The sequence below is a fragment of the Hemitrygon akajei genome, chromosome 4 (genome assembly GCF_048418815.1).
Source record: "Hemitrygon akajei chromosome 4, sHemAka1.3, whole genome shotgun sequence".
Lineage (NCBI taxonomy): Eukaryota > Metazoa > Chordata > Chondrichthyes > Myliobatiformes > Dasyatidae > Hemitrygon > Hemitrygon akajei.
In genome coordinates, this window is record NC_133127.1 from 20,764,527 (window position 1) to 20,776,816 (window position 12,290).

The following is a 12,290-nucleotide window of genomic DNA, read 5'->3' on the forward strand; positions in this document are numbered from 1 at the left end:
TGGCTGGCTGCTGGTTACCAGTAGGGTTCCACAGTGGTCAGTGTTGGGACTGCAGCTTTTTACAATGTATGTCAATGATTTGGACTACAGTATTAAAGGAGTTGTGGGAAAATTTTCCCATGATACAAAGATAAGTGGAGGAGTGGGTAGTGTTGAGGAAACAAAGCCTGCAGAGAGACTCATAGTTTAGGGGAATGGGCAAAGTAGTGGCAAATGAAGTAAAATGTTGGGAAGTGTATGATGAAGCACATTGGTGGAAGAAATAAATGGGCAGACTATTATTTAGATAGGGAGAGAATTCAGAATGCAGAGATACAAAGGGACTTGGGAGTCCTTGTGCAGGATACCCTAAAGGTTAACCTTCGGGTTGAGTTGGTGGTGAAGAAGGTGAATGCAATGTTGGTATTCATTTCTAGAGGTATAGGGTACAAGAGCAAGGATATGATGTTGAGGCTCTAAGGTACTTGTGAGACCACACTTGGCATTGTGTGCAGTTTTGACAATAGGTGCAGGAGTAGGCCATTTGGCCCTTCAAGCCAGCACCACCATTCAATGTGATGTAGAGAAATTACTTCAGTCAGAGGGTGGTAAATCTGTGGAATTTATTGCCACAAGCAGCTGTGGAGGCCAAGTCATTGGGTGTATTTAAGGCAGAGATAGATAGGTTCTTGATTAGTCAGGGCAAAGGGTATGGGGAGGAGTGGGGATGACTGGAAGAATTGGATCAGCCCATGATTGAATGGTGGAGCAGACTCAACGGGCCAAATAGCCTACTTCTGCTTCCATATTTCATGGAAGAATGACCTATTGTGTTCATTGATATTACATCAATAAATTCTACACATGAAATTGTGCTTGAGAATGCATATCACTTAAAACTTTAACATGCTCATTGAAAATGAGGCCAAGGCAAAAGGCTTCCAGAACATTAATTTACAAAAGCACACCCCCAGTCAAAACCCATTGAAAAACTTTATTTTGTTGCAGGAACAATTATGATGAGCTACATTGACCTTCATTGGGATTTTCCATTTTTTTGCTTATCCGCTTGTAAACAATGCCAGCCAGAGTTACTGTCTGAAATGATAAAAGAAGTTCATAAGGACCAAGTGCAAAAAGTGCAAGACAATTATCACTTCAACACCTGAATTCACAAGAAAGAAAAAGCTGTCACATGTAGCTGACTGCTTTGTACATTAACTGACTGGATGGTCTATCAATGCCCGAAGGAGTGCCGAGACTAGAGTCACCAGGCTTCTGGCATAGTACACCCACAAGCTACTGACACCAACTCATGTGTCTTTGGATTGGGGTGGGGGGGGGGGGGGGAAAGAAAGAAAATGAGAGCCTCGGAGGAAACTGTTGGGATGACGACAAACTCCTCAGACAGTCACAGGAATTGAACCTGGATCTTACAGCTGGTGGTCTAATGTGCACTATGCACAAATACATTTTCCAATTAAAAAAAATCATTGAGTTGAAGTTTACCATGTAGTTAAGGCATAGAAGTTCATCCCTATCATCTCCACGTTCAATTTGACACATGATGTTTGCATATTGGTAGAGGTTCACTAAACTCACTGCCCACCTTGGGTACAACACTGACAGTTCTATTGGGAACTGCCACCCAGTGGTCAGCTTGCATGTAGAGGTCAAAGTTGACCTGGACACCAGCTGGCTGTATACCTAATCTCTGCATGATTAACCAGAGCCCAGTAAGCATAAACTTGAACTGAGCCAAGGGGGCAAGTCAATGTCTGTACACGAGCCAAAAATGAAATAAGAGGTGTTTGAATGGACTTTCATTTGAAAGTATTACTGATTGTCAGACATGTAATCTGTTTAATTTTATATTTTAATGTTCTAGAATGAGGTAGCAAATTGTAACATAAATAGTATCTTCAGTTCCCCCCCCCCCCCCCCCCCAAGAATCAGAATGCTGGTGATATTCAGCAGGTCAGGCAGTATCTGGTGAGGAAATGTACTGTTATGCTTTCAGAATTTGAATCAATTAACCAACCTATCCATTAATCAGATCACCCAAGAGTTTCTCTTTACAGATGATGCTTCACTTGAGCATCTCCAGCATTTTCTAATAACTTTGTCTATTGGAACTGTTAATCATGTTTTTAAAAACACTCAAGGGCCTTTGACCATGGGAAATGTAATGTTATCAGTGAGGAATTTAGGACCCACAGCCCTAGGTCCACTTCTGAGGACTGATCAGTGTGTCTTCCATACTCTAATCACATGGGTAGAACATCAGGCCATCTTCAGCCCATTTTACATGCATCTTCACTGAAGACTCAACACATATCCAACTCCTTTGTTTTACTTCAAAGTGCAGTGGAAGGTCTGCAGATAGATCACTAATTGAAACTTACATTAATCAGTAGATCCCCATTGAACTCTGCAACAGAAGTCATGTCTTGTACGTTAACAACCAGCTTATTTTCCCCTTCCAGGTTCATTATGGCCTATTTAAATGAGAAAAACCCACAGAAGTCAAAAGAAAATCTAAGCATTGTATTTTTTTTTTTTAAGTCCCAGTTCAAGTTTGAAAGCATACAGGAAGTTGTACTTCAACCGCACTTAAAGAATTATCAAAACTACTGCTTAAACTTGATGGGCTGAATGGCTTACTTCTACATCTTATGGTCTTTTAAAAAAAAGTTACCTTGGCTCTCTCGCCTGTGGGAGTTTCCACTTGGGTCTCATGTCCAAGGGTGAAGTTATTAACAAGCACCCAATTGCCAGTTTCTATAGCCACTATAAAGTCGTCTCCATTTTGAACAATTTTAGTAACACTCTTTTTGTCTTTGAGCTTCTCAATCTCATCATCTGGAATTCCTGGCATGAACAACACAACATATTGTAACTACCAAATGAGCTAGTCCTCCTGTAGTGCATTCTACAAATTAAACCAGTTTACACTAAACCATCACTTGATATCAAATCATGATGAAGGGCTGCTGCCTGAAATGACAACTGTTGATTCCTCTTCTTTATTGTTGCCTGATCTACTAGCATCTTCAGCATTTTGTGCATGTTCCTTATTACTGAAATGCTGAGGATTTAGAGAATACAATGCACAGGATTTTGTCTACAGAGAGAATTAAGAGCAATCGTAGAGGTTCAAGGAGGATTAAGGAGTGATCAATGGATTTTAACAACATCTGGTGAAGGAAGAAACAAGTCAAACTTTATGGTTGGGGCGGGAAAAGACAATGAAAAAAAAACTTCATTTAGACTTTCTACAGAAAGTCACTGTAGAGCTTACCCAGAGCACTCAAGAACGGCTCCATGTTTTCCTGGCTCTGAAGTTCATAGCGGCCACTGAAATCCATTGTAGATTCTCTAGCTTCACAAGCAGTCACTTTATCTTGGGAAGAATGACACAATTGCAAGATCTTAGCACGAGTACTTAATTCAGAGCTATGTATCGTAGGTATGCTCCAAAACTATTGGTGGGTATAAAATGACAACCTTTCCAACTTAATTTTGAATTTAACTTAATGACATGATTGCATCCCCATCCCCATGAGACCTTTCCAAATACCATTGCTACAAAAGGTTTTTGTACAATTCTAAATGGGTTGCACGAGTGCCCTCAATTCTACCAACATCCCAAATGAAGGGCAAATTCCTTACTGCTAACCCATTTTGCAATGCTAGCACCTGGGTCTTCATTCCTCCAGAATCACTCACCACAACAGCACTACAAGAGATTTTTTTACTTTAATGGATTTTCACTGCAAATGGAAGATGAAGTGCAAAAGTTTCAGTTGCACATATACAGCTAGGCTGCCCAAGACTTTTTGCACAGTACTGTAGCAATTTTATACATTGCACTGTACTGCTGCAAAACAAAAGCAGATGAAATGCAAGTGATGATAAACCTAATCCTGATATGGGTGGGTCTCTATTGTGGACCGAGTGGGGAAAGTGGCAGGGAGAGGGGCAATCATGGTTAGGAAAAGAGAAGGGAGAGGGGAGAGAGTGTGGGAAGCACCAGAGGGACAATCTGTAATGATTGACTAACCAACTGCTTGGAATCAAATGAGCTTGCCTAGTGTCTCAGGGCTGGGTGCATCTGCACCCGTGCCAACACCCCCACCCTTTGTACTCTTTCCCCATCACCTGTCCCACACCCCTCCTACAACACTGTCACCATTCCAACATCCTTTGCTCCCACCAGATTTACAAACTTGCTCTCTACTCCACATTGAGAAACAGTACTGTGCAAAAGTCTTAGGCAGCCTAGCTTTAATTTATGTGCTTAAGACTTTTGCACAATACTGCAGATCACCATATACTACATTGAGATTCATTTTCCTGTGAATATGATATATAAATACTTCAATAAATTTACTTGAACTTGAATGGTCAAGATCAAAATATATTCTGCTTCTTCTCCAAATTCTTTCACAGAAATCACATGCTTAAGTTCACATCAATACTGAAGTAACAGGTCATGTCATTTGGAGATAATCCAAACAGGAATGAATCACTAGCCTGTTAATCCCACTGCTTTTCCAATGACAGCCATATTGGATTTGCAATGTTAGGGGCCAGTCTCATTCAGCAGCTTTGACCACGATGGCAATCGTGAAGCTCAGGGAAAATTTGTCTTGCTAAACTCACTTAGATTACCTACCAAAATTAGCCCTTTCCTCTAAAGTGTTCTGCTATCACCTGCAGTTCCTCAATTATAATAATCCATAAATAGGCACAGGGCAAACTATTTTTAGTTACTCTGATAATGTGCTCATTGTAGTAGACTTAGTATAGAAATTACCCAGAAAAAGAAATCCTATTTCAACAGCTACCATTTAAACTGGATGTTGAGAACTTGTAGGGCCTCAAACAGGATTTGAGCCCCATAGATTTGTATTTATTATCAGCAACACCACAGGTTATCAGGAGAAGAAAATACAAACGGGTAACCTTCTCAGCTGCACTGAGAGATTTGACCATGTTTACTCATTGTAAGCAACACTGTTAAACACCTTCAAGTTCCCTGGAATAATCTGGACATCCTTAAATAAAAATATGAAGCATTTCATCCAGAAATGATTGAAAAGGAACCAATATTAAGCAGTTCATTCCAGATGTTATGGATAAAATAGTTACATTTGGTATATTGCTTATGCATCTGAGTTTACAATTCAGATAGTTTAGAGAAGCTCAAAATGTCAGTACAGTAGGCTGGCAATCTGCATCCAATTGATTTAATATCTTAGCCTGAAATATTAGCATAAAATGGCACAAATGGAATAACTGGATCATATATTTATATACTCTATACAAAACAGGAGGCATAGTTGAACATTGAAGTCTATGTTTCAGAGGAATCCCATAATTTTGCAAACATCCCCTCCCCCCCCCCCCCCCCCCCAATCAATCCCATTTTTAATAAGATTTCCTTCTCCAATTGACTTGGATGCCAAGCAATAGAATTAAATCCAGACCACCCAAATAGTTTAACAAGTCACTCAAAGAATAATTGCTACCATCCATCGGTGAGGCAGTACAGGAGTTTTAAGACCCACACAACACTTGAGGATCAGCTTCTCTACCATCAGAGATCTGAATGGATAATGAACCAACCCACGAATACTATCTTTGCTTGGCTCCTTTTACAATACATCCTTTTGTAATTTATAGTTACATGTACTACACTATACTGCTGCCACTAGAAAACAATCTTCACAACATATGCCAACGATATTATACCTGACAGACTAGGGATGATGTCTAAAACAAATACACACCAAAGTAGACAAGTGTCAGAACAAAAGTTAAACTTCCTGATTATGCATTTCAGGAATAAGAGAACAGCTAAAGCAATGTCTCAAAAGATTTTTTACCATAGATGCTGAATTTTTTTGTTAGCAATTTCATTTCACCTATTTTCTGAAAAGGCCTCTGGTTAAGTTACACAGATAAATTAAATGACTCCATAAACAAACTGCTTAAAGTATTAACTTAGTAGCAGTGACTAAATCAAACACAATTTTGAAAGCACAAGATAACAGAACCCCTCATTGTGAATGGTGAAAAAAATAACTAAAGTAAGCAAAGAAATCAATACCTTTACTTTCTGTTCCCTCAAAAACTTGCACTTGCAAGCTCTAATTTGGAGAGGCAATTTTAAAGGGTTCAGTCCAGGCAGTTCAGATGAAACAAGAATCTGTTAATTGAAATCATGATAGTTGCAGGGGAATTTAGGAGGGAATGACAACATTCAAACCATAACAATCAATTCTAGATAAATCTTAATTGAGTTAGTAAAAGAGCTACAAGTTAATCCACTCAACTCAACCATCACAATGTCTGTGAGTGATAAATGATATATCACCCTGGCAACCACAAGTCACCTTTAAGGGAAATAATGTCATCAATTAAGATAATAAAGTTTATCAAAATGATATGGGTGGATAGGTCAGTTTCTGTCTGGGTTTAATATTGGTGTTTTAGTTTGAGGGGGAAGAAAAATGAAAACTTAGAATATTAAGACTGTTCACTTGGTTGGTTCTCAGTGTGGTAAGGGCCCATACTTGATGCCATGGTCAAGCAGTACACCAGCACTCCTACTCCCACATTAGGCTAAATAAAGCCCCCTATCCAGATGCATCAAAGTTAAAGTCATAGCTGAGTATATATACAACTACACATTTGCTCAGGTGCCATGAAAACCTTACTTGCAGCTGTATCATAGACACATCATGGCAGTAGCTCCCGGTGGTCTCCTCTACATCGGCGAGACCCGACACAGATTGGGGGACCGCTTCGTCGAGCACCTACGCGCCGTCCACCACAACAGACAGGATCTCCTGGTTGCCACTCACTTCAACTCCCCCTCTCATTCCCATTCGGATATGTCCATACATGGTGTCCTCTACTGCCATGATGAGGCCAAACCGGCTGGAGGAGCAACACCTCATATACTGTCCGGGTAGTCTCCAGCCCCTTGGTATGAACATCGAATTCTCCAACTTCCGGTAATTCCCTCTCCCTCTCCCTCTCCCTCTCCCTCTCCCTTCCCCATCCCACCTCTACTCTGTCTCCTCTTCTAGCTGCCTATCACCTCTCATGACTCTGCCTTCTTCTACTACCCATAGTGCTTTCCCCTTAGATTCCTTCTTCACCTCTCCTGCCTATCCCCTCCCTGCTTCCCCTCCCCCACCCCTTGATCTTTCCTCTGATTGGTTTTCCACCCTCTCCCCACCTTCTTTATAAGGCCCCTGCCCCCTCCTTCTTTATTCCTGATGAAGGGTTTTGACCTGAAACGTTGACTGCTTCTTTTAACGGATGCTGCCCGACCTGCTGAGTTCATCCACCTTTTTTGTACACATTTGCTCAGCTGCCATGAAAACCTTACTTGCAGCTGTATCATAGACACATAACATGGTACAGGCAGCAATCACAAGCAAAATAAATTATGCACATTATTTATGAAAAAAATACAACTGGTGCAAAATTTTTTAAAAAGTAGGTGATAGTGCAAAGCGATCAAAGTGTTGCTAAACTGCAGTGAACTGGAGTTCATTCAAGAACTAAATCGTTGAAGAGAGATAGGTATTCTTGAACCTCATGCAGTGGGGCCTCAGGCTTCTGTATCTCTTGCCTGATGGTAGCTACTAGAAGATGGCATGTTCTGGATGGTGGAGGTCTTTTATGATGAATATTGCTTCCTTGAGGCAGAGCCTCTTGTAGATTCTACCTATAATCACTTTGGAAACAGATGATGCAGAGGCTCCTGGGTGTGAACATAATAATTAGCCAGATTTAAGTGTAAGAGTATTTATTTATTTACTTATTGAGGTACAGCATGGAATAGGCCTTTCTGGCCCTTGGAGCTACACTGCTCAGCAACCCCCGTTTTAAACTTAGCCTAGTCACTAGGGTGGATGAACTGAGTAAGTATTTTGCATCAGTTTTCACTGTGGAAAACACTAGCAGTACGGTGGATGTGGTAACTTCTACTTTACAAAAAGACCACTCGACAACTTGATGGCCAAAAGAGCACCTTTATCTGGGACGGTAAATGATATTTACAATACAGAGGCTTCCAGGTACCTCGTGCGGCATGGGTGGAGGAACTATATACAATGCATACCAGGAGTAAAAAGAGCGGAAATAAAGATCCCACCAGCCCCGGATCCCGCCTCTTGCTACCAACAGCTCCCCGATTAGTATTAACTTACTTTTAATAATACTCACATTACAACACTTCTCCCCCTTTAAAATCCAACATTCCCCAAATATAGAAGAACTAGGAAATAGAAACAGTGGTATCATTAGCAACAGGTTACCAATACAAAAACACCTAAAAAACATGGCAAATTCAACATTCAATCTAACAACAAAAGAACCTATCCAATCAAAGATTCAGTCTGTCAGGAGGTTTGTGAGGGCGCTGCGATCTACGCACTACCCCCGGTGACCCAGCAGGCACTGCTGGTGAGGATGTTTTGGGTGGATCTAGTGTTGGGGACACGAGAGGGGTCTGTGTGTCTGGGTGAGAATGTCCATTCCCTTCGGGGACTCTGCCCCCTCTGCCAGTGTCTCTCCCTCTAGCAAAGTCACTGGTGGACATGCTTCCCCAGTAGTCTGTCTCACCATTGGAAACTCCATGGAACTGTCTACCTCTGAGCTGGAATCATGACGCAGGCACACATGGTCCTAATGTCTGCGGAAAACACGCCCATCAGTCAGCTTAACAACATAGGAGACTGGACCACTCTGCTCAAGAATAACCCCAGGTAGCCATTGCTGACTGTTTCTCACACAGACATTGTTATCCGGTTCTAACTGTCTCTCTCGCGCGTGTTGATCATGTCCCTCCTACTGCTTTTCCTGCTTTCTCTCCACTTTTGCCTTCATGTCCGGGCGCAGCAGATCCAATCTTTACTTGGGCCTACGCCCCATCAGCATCTCTGCTGGAGTGCGTGCAGTCGTAGTCTGTGGAGTGAGGTGGTATTTAAACAGGATACGTGAAAGCTGGGTACTAAGAGAGTCCCCTGTCATCCACTTCAGGCCTTCCTTCACTGTCTGAACAGCCCGCTCAGCCAAACCATTTGCGGCTGGGTGGAAATGGGGCGTCCGAATGTGACGAATGCCATTCTGCTGCATGAACTCACCGAACAGCTCACTGGTGAATGTCAGGCCATTATCAGTGACCAGAGTGTCAGGTAACCCGTGGACTGCAAACACTTGCTTCAGTTTGTCTATGGTTGAGGGGGCTGTGATGTTGCTCGTGATGTGAGCTTTGATCCATTTGGAATGCACATCTGCCATTACAAAAAACATCTGTCCCATAAAGGGGCCAGCAAAGTCCAAATTTATCCTAGACCAGGGGTAGACTGGCCACTCCCATGGGTGCCAAGGAGCTGGTGGTGGCATGTTCTGATTGGTCTGACACTGCATGCATGATTTTACCTTGTTCTCCAGATCCTGATGCATTCTTGGCCACCAGACATAGGGTCTTGCAAGGCTTTTCATTTGAGACACCCCTGGGTGAGTCTCATGAATTCCCTCCACAACCTGAATGGCCAGGGGGAGGCATGATGACACTTGCCCCCCCAGAAAATGGAACCATCCTGCAGACTCAGTTTGGTCTTACGTTTGGAATAAGGTCTCAGTTCCTCTCCTTCCACAACTCTGGACCAACCTTGTAAAAGAAAAGTCTTGACTTGAAATAGGACTGGGTCCCCCTCTGTCCATTGCTTGATCAAATCGCCTGTACAGGCGTCGCAGACAGCCTCTCCAATGAAAACACAGTCTCTGGAGGCACATATGTAGTAACAGGCGTCTCAGGTAAAGGGAGTCGACTCAGTGCATCGGCGTTTGCATTATCCCCACCTGCTCTGTACACGATAGTATACTGGTAGGCTGACAATGTGAGAACCCAGTGCTGTATCCTGGCTGAGGCTAGCGGTGGGATGCATCTGGTCTCCCTAAAAAGGCTCATCAGTGGTTTATGGTCCGTATAAATTGTGAATGCACGTCCATAGAGGTACTGATGAAAACGGTTTACCGCAAAAACAAAGGCCAGACCTTCTTTGTCTAGCTGTGAATATCTCTTCTCAGCAGCCATCAGGGTACGTGAAGCAAAGCCAATAGGCTTCTCTGAACGGTCCTCCATTGCATGTGAGAGAACTGCCTCGACTCCATAGGGCGAAGCATTGCATGAAAGGGTGATCTCCTTGTCTGGTTCATAGTGAACGAGCAGCTTCGCTGAGTGGAGGAGTTCTTTCACTTTCTTGAAAACTTCCTCCTGCTCGTCACCCCACCGCCACTAAGTGTCATTGTGAAGCAGCTTATACAGTGGGGCCAAAACCTTTGAGAGGTCCGGAAGAAACTTGCCATAATAATTCACCATGCCCAAAAATGATCTGAGTTCAGTGACGCTCTTGGGGCTTGGAGCCTCCTTGATAGCTCTCACTTTGTCCTCCACTGGGCAAAGCCCCTCAGCTGTAATCTTGTGTCCTAGGTAGGTCACACTCGGAGCCAGGAACACACATTTTCCACGTTTCAACCGCAGCCCTGCATCTGAGAGTCTCTTCAGCACCTGTTCTAAATTAGCCAGATGCTCCCCCTCCATGGCTCCCGTGATCAAAATATCATCAAGATACACTGCTATGTGCAGAATCCCCTGCAGCAAAGAGTCCATTGTCCTTTGGAAAATGGCGGGGCTAGACGCCACTCCAAACAGCAGGCCATTGTATTTGACTAATCCCTTGTGCGTATTGATGGTGACGTACTCCTTTGAATCCTCGTCCAGCAGCAGCTGTTGGTAGGCGTGGCTCATGTCCAGCTTTGTGAACAGCTTACCCCCTGACAGGGTCGCAAACAGGTCATCCACCCGTGGCAATGGGTACTCCTCCAGCTTAGAGACCTGATTCACCGTAAGCTTGTAGTTCCCACATATCCTCACCATTTTATCTGCCTTCAAAACCGGAACAATAGGAACCACCCACCTTGAAACCTGGACGGGCTCAACGATGCCCAGCCCCTGTAAACGTTCCAGCTCCACCTCGACTTTGCCTTTCATGGCATTGGGCACCGACCTGGGCTTTAAAAAACATGGTGTGGCCTCAGGGTCGACATGGAGTTTCACGGTCACGCCCTTCAGTGTGCCCAGCTTGTCCCTGAAGACGTCACTACATTGCTGCAGAATGTCCTCTGTCGTGCGTGCATACTTAATTTCATGCCAGTTGAGCTAGATTTTGCGAAGCCAATCGCAGCCCAAAAGACAGGGTCCACTGCCCTTAGCTATCACCAGCCTGGCTTCAGTCTTCTGGCCCCCGGCTGAAATATCCACATATAACACCCCTAAATGAGGTATGGGTTGCCCCGTATAGGTCCTGAATTGGAGCTTAGACGGTCTGATGGGAGGCAGGTTGGATCCCCATGTCCTCCTGTAGGTCTCTTCACCAATGACCGATGCAGTAGCCCCTGAATCAATCTCGGACTTAATGTCCTTTCCCTTGACAGTGACTGTGGTATAATATGGTTCAGGTGGTCCCTCATCCGTTTCCACCCCAAACATGTTGTCGGCACACGCTGCCTCTTCGTCTGCTTCTCCTAGGTGGTGTGTGGCTGCCTGAGTCTGTTGAGCTTTCCCCTGCCCAGGCTTAACCTTACCCTTTATGCTCCTGCACTTTTTAACTAAATGTCCCTTCTTGCTACAAGCATGGCAGACAGTAGCTTTGAATTTGCAAACATTTGCACAGTGCGTTCCTCCACACCAAAAACGTTTCACCCGCTTTTCCTGTCTACCAGTCTCCTTCCTGACTTGGAGCACTGCTGCCGACTGCGACCCCCCATATCCTTTCTGTATATCCTTGGCATTATTAGCAGCCAACTCCATGCCTTGAGCAATCTCTAGGGCTGTCTTGAAAGTCAACGGTGGGGTTTCCTCCAACAAGCGGCGTTGTACGACGTCATTATTAATGCCGCATACTAATCTATCATGGAGCATGTCATCCAACACGGCTCTGAAATCGCAATGCTCCGACAGCTGCCGAAGCTCGGCCACAAAATCGCCCACGGACTGACCTGGCTTCCGGACATGGCTGTGTAACTTGAACCGTTGAACTATCACCGAAGGCTTCGGATTATGGTGGCTCCCCACGAGCTTGACCAGTTCATCATATGGAATTTCTCCCGGTTTCCGCGGTGTAACTAAGTTCCGTATTAGCTTGTACGTCTTTGCCCCACACACTCTCAGGAGAATAGAGCACGTCTTCAGATTCAGATTCAGATTCAGTTTATTGTCATTT

General features: G+C 43.8%; 1 protein-coding gene across 1 annotated transcript; it reads right to left on the reverse strand.

Annotated features, from left to right (window-relative positions):
• Nucleotides 1-953: 953 nt before the first annotated feature.
• LOC140725890 (fatty acid-binding protein 1, liver-like) lies at nucleotides 954-3,372 on the reverse strand. The gene is made up of 4 exons (XM_073041828.1): nucleotides 3,281-3,372; nucleotides 2,678-2,850; nucleotides 2,385-2,477; nucleotides 954-1,077 (listed from the first exon to the last, which is right to left on the reverse strand). The coding sequence occupies exons 1-4, from the start codon at nucleotides 3,345-3,347 to the stop codon at nucleotides 994-996; spliced, it is 417 nt and encodes a 138-aa protein (XP_072897929.1). The 5' UTR covers nucleotides 3,348-3,372; the 3' UTR covers nucleotides 954-993.
• Between the last annotated feature and the right edge of the window lie 8,918 nt (nucleotides 3,373-12,290).